The sequence below is a fragment of the Grus americana genome, chromosome 3, assembly GCF_028858705.1.
Source record: "Grus americana isolate bGruAme1 chromosome 3, bGruAme1.mat, whole genome shotgun sequence".
Taxonomy (NCBI): domain Eukaryota; kingdom Metazoa; phylum Chordata; class Aves; order Gruiformes; family Gruidae; genus Grus; species Grus americana.
The window spans coordinates 48,529,176-48,541,647 of NC_072854.1; the positions used below are offsets into that span (position 1 = coordinate 48,529,176).

Consider the following 12,472-nt stretch of genomic DNA (forward strand, 5'->3'; position numbering starts at 1 on the left):
TCGCTTCGTAACCTCTTGGGGTGGCGCGTCGGTGGCGTTTGTGGCCGAACGCCGGCAACTTCATTCGGCTGCAGCGATTAGACTGTAGTAAATCATACCCTGAGTCAGATAGACAGCTAGCAAAACAATTTGAAAGTAAGCAAGCATCTCAACAGCAACACACGTAAATATTTTGTCCAAGCTATTGCGAAATACGAATCTATATAAATCTGAAAACTCTAGGTTAGTTTTAAATCTCTTTTTGCTTTAACACGAGGGAATTATCCATTTTAATCTGATAAACACATTACCCGAAGAGATTTGATTCATTTACTTGTTTCTCTCTTACCGGTTGTTAGCTTGTTAGTGGTTGCGAGTAAATTATGTATGACATTCTTACAGTGATGAGACGAATTTATTTATAGTCTTTATGCTTTTTCCTTATATAACTGATCTTTCTGTTCTTTTTAAATAGGCCATACATAGAGCTGGTTCCCCCGCCCCCCAATAGCCTGGTTTAGAATTTCACATCTTGCATGAAACGCTATTAATAATTGCAAATACAGAGAAATGTCCTGTCACGAACAAGTCATCAGATACTAAGAAAATAATTATAGTTAAATTTGGTTGTAGTTCATTTAAATATAGTTGTGTATAGTTTTAGTGGTATCTGGATATAATATTGTACTAAAATGCAATAGTATGTATTTACTCTTAGATTGATACCTGTATGCTTTGCTTTACAAAACTACAAGTCATTTGTTTTTTTAAAATAAACAAAAAAACCTGCAAACCTTAAAACTTCAGAGGAGACAACACTGACAAGCTTATTTGGAAAACTCTTAAGATATGCAACTAAGCCACAGTTCTTTAAAGAATTATGATGTTTTTTCCCCTTGGTATAGAGTAGTAAGAATCAATATGGAATTAAATTGTGACCTTAATTATTAATACAGGAGGAAGCCAAGTTTTCTTTGCTGTAGTGAAACGGATCATGTATGTAATGGCAAAAGTAGTGATTACGGCTGATGTTTGCCCCGTGTAGCAGTTAGAAAAATGCAGCTGTAGTAAAAACTCTGCCTGCGTGTGCATGACAGAAGCAGCTGTCATTTTCTCTGGTTTTTAAATACATTGTGTAATGTGCTGGCATGTGCTGCCATCTCAGTTTTATCAAAACTTCTTTTTTCTTTTTTTTTCTTTTTTCTTTGAATCTGCAAATATATTAGCTGGCATGTATTAAAAATTTCAGGAGAGGGAAAATGTTGATAAATAAGTGAAGAAGGAAGCCCCAAACTCTCTCCCTCCTAGGCCTGAATGGCTGCTGCCTAAGCCATTGCTAGGATGCAATGGTAGGTCATAAGCAGTGTTTCCAATCGCATCCCCAAGCACAGAAATGAATTTTAAAACCCAAGCGGTTAAAATATTTGTTGTTCCTCTCTTCTTTTTTTTTTTTGGTACCTCCGTGGCGGCGTGTTGTTTGCATCGCAGCTAAAACCCGTGATGTACAGCGCACTCCTTGAGCGAACAGGCAAGGCACGGAGCAACGCTCCGAGCGGGGCGCTGGGGCGGGAGGCAGTTTCCAAAGGAACCATTTTCCCCTCGGTGAGGAGCCGGACCGCCCCGCGTTGTCAGGCAGACCGACGGGTCGTGCGCCGTACGAAGGTCCCGCTGATGGGCTGCGGTGGCCCGCGGGGCGTGCGAGGGCCGGGGCAGCGGGAACGGGGGATGGGGGGGGGAGCGGGCGGCAGCCCCTCCTCTGGCCGCCCGCCGCGCCGCGCCGCTGGCCGGGGTGCTGAATCCCGCCAGCCATGTTGGTCCCGGCCGGAGCCCGCCGCTCGCCGGCCCGGCCCTGCCCGCAGCCCCGGAGAGGGTCAGGTGTCACGGGCACGGCGGCAGGTTGTGCGCCCCGCTTTTATTCCTCTCGTGTATTTTTTCATCGTTCACAAGGGGTGACGGCAGGGACATGCTGTCAGCAAAAGCCTTTATGTAATACGCTGTATCGCTTTGGTGTTGAATGCTGGTAGTAAAGTCAATGACAGAAATACTATATATAGAGCTTTCTTGGTTAAAAAATAAAGATTTTTTTCTAGACAACTTGAGAAGTGTAGTGTTAACCTATATCAAATGGAAGCGCAGCTGGAACCAGCAACTAGACAGCAACTTGCTATTTGCTATTTTTAACCACAGGTTCGGTTTATGAAAGGACACTCTGAAAGCTAATATCAAAACAGCATGTCATCAGTGAGAATGAAATAACCACTGATAGTATGGGGAAGGTTCAAGAAAAAAACAGGTATCCATTAGCAGCAATAGAAACACAGACACAAGCTGTTTTTCTTTCTTCGTTTCTTTAAGAAAAGACAGTTGAATTTCTAAAGGCGTGCAATCCAGAAGAGATTTTTTTTTCCTAAATTCACTTTAATGTGCTCCAGCATCTCTAATACATTAAAAAAAAAAAAAAAAAACCACCAAAAAACCCAAAGCTTTTTTTCACCACAGAGACAAGTGTTCATTTTCTGTAATTGCACACTGGGTGTTTCGAATGCAATTGCATAATGAAAAGCAAATATGCTGTTCTGGTTTGATGTGCAGAGGCTAAAAAAAGACAAAAACAACCTGATGTGTTTCATGTGAGAGGATAACAATTTTAAAAATATACGGACTTTTTAACATTCTGCTTCTAAAAATAGAATGAATTGATATGCAGGGTCTTCAAATTAAAGGTCAGAGGTGACAAACCAGGACAAAGGTCATGCAGCTCATTTTCAAGCAATCAGTTTCTAGTTTTTTCATGGTTGAACAAAAGCTTAATTATACAGCAAAGCAAGGACTGTAATATTTAACTAGTCAATTTTAACAGATGTAGTTTTACACAATTCCCTCTTTTCTTGAATGTGGCTGTAATGTAGAATTATTTGTGCTACTCTTACTGATATAAAAATAGTTCTGGCTAAATTTAAACATTTAAATACATTTCTTAATTTAACATTTAATAATCTACAATCTGTACTTAGTGTTTGTACTTGAGAACTGAGAGAAGAGAGTGTAGCCATTTTCTGCTTTTTTCAGTGATTGTAGCAAAGATAGATGTCTATCCTGATGATACATACTGTGATTGCAATAAAGTTAAATTGCAGGCATTTTGGCATTCGTGCACATACTTATTATTTCTAGCAAAGCACTTTCCTTCCCCAAAATCCTACTCCCAGTCTGCAGCATTCTCTGTGTCACTGTGCAGTAATTACACAGACGTAAAAACTGACTGTTAAACTAGTGTGTGTATGTGATTATCATTTTATTATATGCAGTGTAGTCTTCTTTCACTAAATAAGATTCAAGGTTCTTAAAAAATTGAAAGGATTGTTTCAATGTTTGTATCAGTAATATCAGATTTACGCTAAACCATGTTTTCATAAATATTCTAAAGGTATTTAATAAATGTACTATAGGTAACATTTGATATATATTTAGACCACATACAGTATTGCAACACCCGAGGATAATGCCCACAAATTATACCGTTAAAATTTGTTAACTCTCCAGTATTTTGGTATCGCATAGTACTTTTTCGCTTTTCTTTCAGACACTGTCTCCTGTACCTACTTTAAATACTGATGTGTGCACTGATTTTAAAGATTTTCATCTTTGATTTTAGAGATTGTGTCTTTTTAGTTATATATCATTTATGTTCCTGAGTACTTTTTTCTGGCTTGAATTAATGACTTATCTTGTTTATAAAAAATGACCGTTGCATTACTTTATTTGTTCAGTTGTTTTAAACAGTGACTCAGTCAGAAGGTATGACTGTCCACTCCCGTTAAAATGAAAAAAATGTCATACGCCCTGTACTATCCATACCTCATTCACATAAAGTGAATATTGGTGTTTAAAATGCAGACACTTTTCTGTTGTTTTACTTTCATAACCTTCGGTTTGATTGTTTTAATCCACAATATCCACAGCAGTATTTGGTGAGCATGTTATGAAATACAAATGATAAAAAAAATTCCATCTTTATTAACGCTCTCAAGTAACAATTCAGTGATTTTTTTAAAAAATCCACAAAACCAAGAAAGAAGATTCTGTGTTTTCTAGGTAAATGGCACATAAAACAAGAATTCTGTGCAAGGGAAAGGATATGTGAAACATGTAAATTCCATGAAAACAAGTATTAATTTAATGTAAAACAGAAAGGAGGCCTGAACAAACCATACTAAAGTTGTTATAAAAACAAATAAAAATCTATAGAATGTATTTTTTAAAATAAAATTTGTTTTAGTGCCATAACTTTTGAGGGGATGGTGTTAAAGTCTTAATTGATTAGAGTATTTTTATAACCTAAACAGAAGTTGTAAGTTATACTATCCGTTTATAGAACAGATTTAATCTTAGTTTAATAATGGTTTTGCACGGAGGAAAAAGCATGTACAATTCTGGATTAAAAATGTAACATCTATATTGAATGTGAACAATACACATTCAATTTAGTGTAATCAGGGAGAATAGAAAAAAACCTTACATTTTTCTTTAAACTAAAAATGTAAATATTTAATTCACCTTGTTGCCATAATGACTCTTTCTTAATTTTCCTTTTAATATGTATCTTTTCAGGGCTTCATTCATCATTGGTTTTTTTGCAAATAGTTTTCAAGTGGGGAAATAAAATCTTAACAATATATGTAGTTTCTCATAGAAATAAATACAAAATAAATCGGTGATCAAGCTCTGAAAAATATGTTGATCTATCTATGATTTGAGAATTGTGGCTTTTAAAGGTTTTTTCCTTAGAAAGTACTGATACTGATTAATTTAAAAAATACAAAGAAAAATCCACCTGAAAACAAATGCAATAAGATCACCGGGTAGTTTTTTCATAGTTTCATTTGCTATGTAGCAAATCAATGTGTGGCAATTTCAATATACCCATGCTAACAGTAAACTGGGAGCAAAATACTTTAAATATGAAGGAGGTAGAAAAACATTAGTAGTAGAGGGTGATGTGTTTTATTTTTAAATTCTTTATTTTAAAAATTTCATCCTCGAATCTTACAAAATATTGTTTGAAACATTCTTATTTTACATTACTTTTTATTAAATAATTATCATAGTTGCTTAATATCTGTATATTCAAATGCAGGCTATATGAAATTGCAGATTAATCAATTACTAAATCAAATACACGAAATATGAGAATTGTGTGTACTTAATTTCAATCCTTAAAGCAAAAATAATCTTGTTCAGCGTGTACCTGTTATTAAAGTTTTAACCTAAATAAATCCTGAATAGTTTTTAATGCTAAAATAATTGTCATTATTAATATAATAATAGTATTTCATTTTTAAGAGAAACTTTGATGCTATTTAAACAAGTGGCAGGCTTTCATTGTCTCCCTTTCTGGTACAGTGAGTTTTATTACTGCTTTTGTATCACCCAAAAGAATCAGATTCGTAACAACAGTGGAAGCACATTTTACCTTTCTCTGTTCCGGTCCCCACTGTAGTCAAATGACATTCTTATAAGTAGTTAAAAGGTGCATAACTGGGTGTTTGATCTTCAAAAATGTGTACTTCATTTCTTAAAAACTGAAGTATGCTTTGTCTCTTTTTATATCCGAGAAAAGCACACCTGGACTATTGCCAAGCTATTTTATTTACTTCAAACTGTAATTACCCTCCTTTGATTGGTGACAAAATCGGGTGAAATTAGTAAAGAAGGACTAAATTTTAATTTGCTAGTTGTTCAATTAATTTTCTTGAATCTGCATTTTTAAATGTTTCAGCATCTCACGTGCGCTTATATTTATCTTCACTTGCTAGAAGAATATTGTAATGGTGTAAGAAAAAAGTATGGAAGAAAAGCAAAGAAAATTATGGCTAGACAGAATAAAATTGAGAGAGCTTTCAACTCTCCCCCCACCCTGTAATTACATAAGGATATTGACACCTGACTGTACATTTTCAGGAAATTTTAATTTTTCTTACTTATGCATTTCAAACTATATTTTACTGAATGAAACGAAAAGAAAAAGAAAGTTTAAACAATGAAAACATCTCAGGAGGAGATCCATTATTTAGAATTGTACATAAAGGAATCCATGTACATACACTTAAAACAAGTTAATTCAGAATATAAGGCAACACTCATTTATGATGTTTGAAATGAGAATACTGTGTGCATAGTGCTTCCACCAGCAGTCGAGAACTGTAAACAAGAATAAATTGTTAGTTAATTTTTACTGACTGGTTCAAAAGATAGACAGCAAAGTTTGTTAATTACAAAATGCTTTTTCTAAGTTAATATATCTGACCTGTGTGTGTGTGTATTAAAAAGCTGATGTTTGATGCTCTTTCTATGCTTGGGTTCTGTACACAGAGTTTAGGTTTTGTATGTACTTTGCAGCATTCATCCATTTAAGTCTTCGCTCCTGATGATTTAACTGAAAGAGCTCCGTTAACATTGGAATGGTTTCCCCTATTCCTTTGCATCACTATCAAACTGTTATGTCTGTTATAAAATAAAGTATTGGCGGGTTTTGTTCTGTAGTTGTTCTGCACTCGGATCATACTTACAGTGTCCAGCATTCTTTCCAAAAAAATATTGCTGGCTTTACTCTGTGGAAGAAGTCAGTCCCCTGGCTACTACTGACTGTGAAAGAAACAGGTTTAATGTCTGAATTTTTATTTTCAACTTATTTTTGGAGGAAAGCATGTAACATTTCAATGGGGTAACTATGTATGTCTGCTTTACTTTCATCCAAGCAAATTATGTTTCACAATCTTTTGGCAGCAGACTTGCTTGACCTAATTAATTCAAAACAATATTTATCAAAAAGAACTTTTTAAAATAGGTATAAACATACTATTCTTTTCCACTGAGTAGTAAGTTGTCAAAAAATAAACTATATAAGCTGTTAAGTAAGTTGAATTACAGAATGTGCTACCTGTAAGAAAAGGTGGATTACCTTTGTTGGATGTCTGTCCTGTGTCTTTAACTGATACTACTCATTTCATTGTATTTCCTATCCTGCAATGTTCTGTTGCATTATTTTTTGTGCCTACTGTTACAGTATCCTTCCACATGCTGTGAATACATAGTTAAAACAAGGACTGCTTTCAAAGCAAGTAACTTTTTGTCTAAAAACATCTTGCTGTCTAGTGTTCCTACTCAGCATTTGTTTGGTTATTTGCAGTTACAGAGTTCGTGTAAATGCCAGGATAATTTCAGAACTAAAATGCCAAAACATTTTTCTGTTTCACACAGCATAAGGAGGCATAGGAGAGTTCACCACGAGCCATTTCAGAGCCCAAACCTGCTTCCATTTAAGTCAGGGACTGATTTCTTATGGCTTTCAGTAGGATGCAGTAAAATACATGCCAATTAGTTTCTCATTTAAACTATCTGGTTTAAATGAGTTCATAGAATTGGAATTCCCTGGCTTTTCCAAAGTAACGTCCCTTGTGCGGAGTTTTGTGTATCGTATTGGGAAGCTTTTTATAGTAACTACTTTATTAAAAAATTACATCTCCTTTTTTCTCCTTAATCATCTGATATCTTTATATGACAGTCTAAAATACATGATGCTTACAAATGTGTTATGAAATGGCGATGCTGGAAACAAGAATAACAAACTTGTGCTGTTTTCTGCTACAATTTTTAAGAACTGTACTTTCTCCCTTTGAGTCCCAACACCACTCCCCCAAATATTTATTTTTAATCCCTTCATAAACTAAAGCAGACTACTTGCCAAAGCCAAGAACGGATCCTTTACTCTATGCCTGCATATTTCATTATGTTGCATAAATAATGCAAGTAAATCCGAAAGACACAAAAGCCACATAGCCACAGGTTGGCCGAACAAAGGAGCAGACCACAAGAGACTGGGCTTCAGTGCTTGAAGGTGTAAAAGCAGAGTTAGGTTTAATACAAGGCAAAAGTCTACACGATTCCGGTGGAAAATTTAGTTACTACAAAAGAAGAGGAATGATTCAGCTTGCCAGTGTTGTTGCACTGAAAAGAAAGATTGTACCATCCCCTCTTCCGATTCCTGGTCTTGGAAAGGACTCAGGGTAACTGACTGTAGGGGAAAAGAAGTTTGAGAAATTTGATTCTCATTTGTCTTTGGTCATTATTCTCCTGCCTTTGCTCACTCCTAGTGGAATATCCCATTTTTTAGTAAGAGGGCAGGGTAACTGTCAGAATATGCTATTAAATTAGGAAAAGACAAATTTCAGATTTCTCTAAAAGAAAGGAGAATTGGGCTTATATTTAAACAGGAGGATAATGCAGTTCCTCATTTGTTTTGGATGGGGTTTAGTTAAAGTAGATTATTCAAAAGACAGTAGCGGGTGACAAGAGGACAGGCTTGTAGCAGGTGAGTTTGTGCATGCTCCCGTCTATTTGACATTCATTTACTAAACGAACTGGACAGCCTACATAACAAGCTTACTCCAAAACCAAGGTCTTTACCTTCATGCTTCCTACCATCTGTGGTGCTCGTTTTGTGTGTGATATTTTTATTGGCATTATACAAAATTAGCCAGGCTTTGCTCAACTAGATCAAAAGTACACCTTTCAGGTAGCTTCAGTCAAGTCACACATCTGTATCTTTAGGACTAATTGGTTTTGTTCAGATTGAGACCTAGAATTTAATATTATGCCATATTACAGTATGCAATTTTGCAACTGACATAATTGAAAGCATTTTTCTGTTGATACTCATCAATTGGCATCGAGTTACAATTTTGACTGTGAAAGAATCCCAAAGAATCATTTTTATTGGGGTTTTTTTCTTTAAATCATATGCAAGGCAGGATTGATTGCTTAATTTGTACAATTTAAGCGTAGTGAAGACAACTCACATGTTCTTAGGTTACCTATTGCAATTAAATATTGATAAAGGAAACAAACACCTTCCAATATCCTGCAAATCTGTGTCTTTTCCTTCTGTTGTCATCAACTGCATAGCTTTCGTAAGAGACCATTGAAAGGGACAAAGCCTTTACGGACGCTTAAAAAAAAAATAACCCAAAAAGCAGCAGCTGATTTTTGTCTCATGCCTTGGTTATCTCATTGTGGTTCTGATGAGCTAGGTAAGTCTCAAACAGTTAATAGGTTTACAGGTCACTTCACAGAGTCAATGCCCTGGCATTTTATGGCCTTCTAATGAGCCATTAAACTGGAGAAGAGGTAATTAAATATGGTACTCTGGTACAATGTACACAGTACTGATTCCAGCTCTCTGATTTTAGGTTCCTCAGAAGACGATGAGGTCATTCAAGAAGGTCTCCTCAGGCTCAGGTCAGTCTTCTCTATAGCGTCTTACATGGCTGACTTTGTATCTATAAAACTGAAGTACTGCAGCACTCGTGTCCCACTGACTCAGACGAATTCTTGGGGGTGGAGGGGGGAATCATTATTTTGTGCACAAGCTTGACGAGTGTTCGGATTCTGTAAGACAAATAAACAATAGTATAAGGAAAGTTTATTTACAGCAACCCACCTTCAGATACCTGTTGTAAGTTGTATGAGCCCACACGTCTAGGAACGCTTTTGGACTTCCATCGCAGCCTACGCGCCGATGGCCGCACACATCTCGGTCTCTGACTAAAACTGTAACTCCTCGAGTTACTTCCACGCCGCTGCCAAGTTACAGCGCCGGCCGGGCGTTACCGCCACGCAGCCCCCTCGCATCGCGACGCCGCTTCTCTCAAGCGCAGCCCAACCGGCAGCGGTGCCCGCCCGTCCTGGCTTCCCGCGGCAGCGGCGGCGGGGCGCGGCCCTTCCCGGGTGCCCGCCCGCGGCGGCGCATGCGCGGGGCGGCGGGCAGGGGGCGCGGAGCTCCCCCGCGGAGCGGAGCTGCGTGCCCGAGGGAGGGACGCTGGTCCCCGCTCCGCGCCTGGCGCTTCCCCGCGCCTCGTCCCGCAGCAGCTGCAGCGGGCGCTCGTCCCAGATAACACCTGTAAGCCATCCGTGCCCCGGCTCCCGTGCAACGGGGAGCGCTCGTTGCGGAGGTAGATAGCCCGGGGCTGGCGCTGGCAGGGGTCAGGTTTTACCTGTGAGCTGGGGCGGGAGGAGATCACCGTGTCACCGCCGGGCTGGCGTAGGAGGAGGCGCGCTCGGCCGGAACACGAACGCCGAGCCCGGGCGCGGCTGTCCCGGGTGAGGGGACGGGCTGGAGCGAGAGCGCCTGAGGCTCGTCGTCCTCCTGCGCCTACGCCGCGGGGGGGAAAGCAGTGGAGCCGGCACCGCCGGCCGTCGGCGCGGTTACTTCGGGCCGGCACCGGCGTGCAGCCGGTCCCTCTGCAAGGGCCGGTCTTCCCTGCGGGCTTTTAGCCCTGTCAGACGGTGTCCCACGACGACTGGCTAGAGCCTCCTTAAACCCGCCGGGATCGCTATCAGTTGCAAATCCACAGCTGAGAGACTGTTAATGTACGTGAGACCACATCCTGCAGCAGAGCTCTCCCAGTGGGTGCCTCCCGCGGCCTCCTCTCCTCGGATCACGCGCGGTATTAGAGCAATTTCCAGTATTTTATAAACCCCCCTCGGAAACCGCCGGCATTGCCGGCAGACATCCAGGGAAGGCCGGGTGCACCGCGCCAGAGGAGCTGCGCAGCACCGACAGCCGCCGCGTTTCATTTCAACAGAAAACGTGCAAAACGCGTGTCTGAAACCACGCTCCCGCCGTCAATTAAAATAGCGGCGCCTGCAAACTGCGGCGCGATCCTTCCTCGAAGGATCCCTGTCTCCGTAACGAAGGCGGGCTCCGGGGAACCGTGCGCGCCCGCAGGGGTGACGGCGGCTGGCGCCTACCTCAGGTGTAACGGCTGAGGAGCGCCGGGGCAGCCGTTGGGGGGCTCACGAAAACCGTCGCAAACGGCGGGCGGGGGGAGTGTGTGTGTGTGTGAGAGAGAGAAAGAGGCTCCCGCTGCCCCTTCAAACGGCATTTCCCGAACAGATCCGTCCTCGGGGACGGGTGCGGTGCGAAGACACCGTTATAAACCCGGTAACTTCATAGCGCGCTGCTGCATGTCGAGCAAATCCCGTCCCTTAATCGTCCCTAGGCGGTGGAAGCGACCCCGCTTTCCGAAACGAGCGCGAAGGCATGTCGCCACACTCCCCGGTGGAAAGAAACCGCATTTTCTGCAAGTGTTAAAAACAAAAGATTAAAGGCAAAAGCCCCGCGCCGGGAGAGGGTTGCGGGGACAGACCCGCCGCCTCAGGGCGCCGCCGCGCCCGCCGGCACCGACGACGGGCGCCGGGCGGGCGACGAGCGATTGGAAACGGGTTCGTGTCCCGTCCCGTGTCGTCCCCCCCCACCCCCCGCCCCAACACACACACCCGGGAGCGACACGGCCTCTGCCGAAAGAAAAGCCAGCCGGGCCGGTGGCAACCCCCGCCCTCGACCCGGGCGCTTCACGGCGGCGGAAAAGGGAAGGCGGTTTTGGCGCCCAAACTGTAGGTGAGAGAGTTTTGGCGGGAAGACTTTAGCACCGGCGGAGACCCCTGGCCTGGGGGTCGGTGCGGCCCCTCAGGGGCCGCACCGACCCCCAGGCCAGGGGTCTCCGCCCTGAGGAAGCGACCGGAAAGCCCCCCGCCCCCTCCGCATTAGTAAGAGCCGGTTTCGATAGAAACCCTGTAGGAAACACGACGGGCGTCTTGTTCGGTCAAACACCATCGGGAGCGGCGTGCGTGGGTCGGCGCTGTCGTGCGTGGGGCGGCCGCGCCTCAAAGCGACTGACCCCAAAGTGAAAGGGGGGGGGGGCGGCAGGGTCTCTCCGGCGCCGTTCCTGCTTTTCCTGCCTGCCCGTCGGCGAGAAATGTTGGCTGTGCTTTGAAATGGGAAGTCGCGGCAGCACCCCGAGCTCTGCTTTCAAGTGTAAAACGCGTTTTGTTTCAAATGCAGGCGGGTCGGTCGTTTGTTTGGCGGGTTTTGTTGGTGGTTTTTTTTCTATTCTGGGTTTTTGGGGTTTTTTTTTTGGAGGTGGGTTCTTTTGTTTTGTTTGGGGGAATAGAAGAAACCAGTTACGACTTTAAAAGTTTTAGGAAGGTGACAAACTGGAAATCCAACACCACTGGTTTTGGTTACATAGTTTCAAGTGAGCTCTTTACTATGCATTTAGAAAGAGAATGATTCCAGCTTCCTATAGTTGCCTCTACCAAAATTAGCATCTATTTAGCGAAATGTAAGGCTAGAAATATCTTTTTTTAATATGTGAGCTACTGCCATTAAAGTAATTTTTCCACGAACTGGCTTATTCTGTAGGGCTTTTTCCACCTTTATCTTCCTTGCTCCCCCCTTCCCTCCCCCCGATTCTTTGCGAATGAATTTTTGGAAGGGTGTTAGTGGCTTGGGTTTTTTTTTTTTCTTTCCCCCCTTTTTCTTTTTTTTCGGAGAGTTCCCAGCTGGCAACAGCTCTCTACCTTCCACAAAACTTGAAAGGCTGATGTCCCTTGCAGGAAATGAATGAGTCGATAACATCTGACACCAGTGACC

The 12,472-nt window shown here is 41.9% G+C and overlaps 1 protein-coding gene across 1 annotated transcript in view; it reads left to right on the plus strand.

Annotated features, from left to right (window-relative positions):
- The first annotated feature begins 9,242 nt into the window (after nucleotides 1-9,242).
- LIN28B (lin-28 homolog B) overlaps nucleotides 9,243-12,472 on the plus strand; it is an 86,935-nt gene continuing 83,705 nt past the window's right edge. Inside the window, exon 1 of the mRNA XM_054821770.1 lies at nucleotides 9,243-9,276. Coding sequence (XP_054677745.1) covers nucleotides 9,243-9,276 — 34 coding nt within the window. The remainder of the gene's footprint in view (nucleotides 9,277-12,472) is intronic.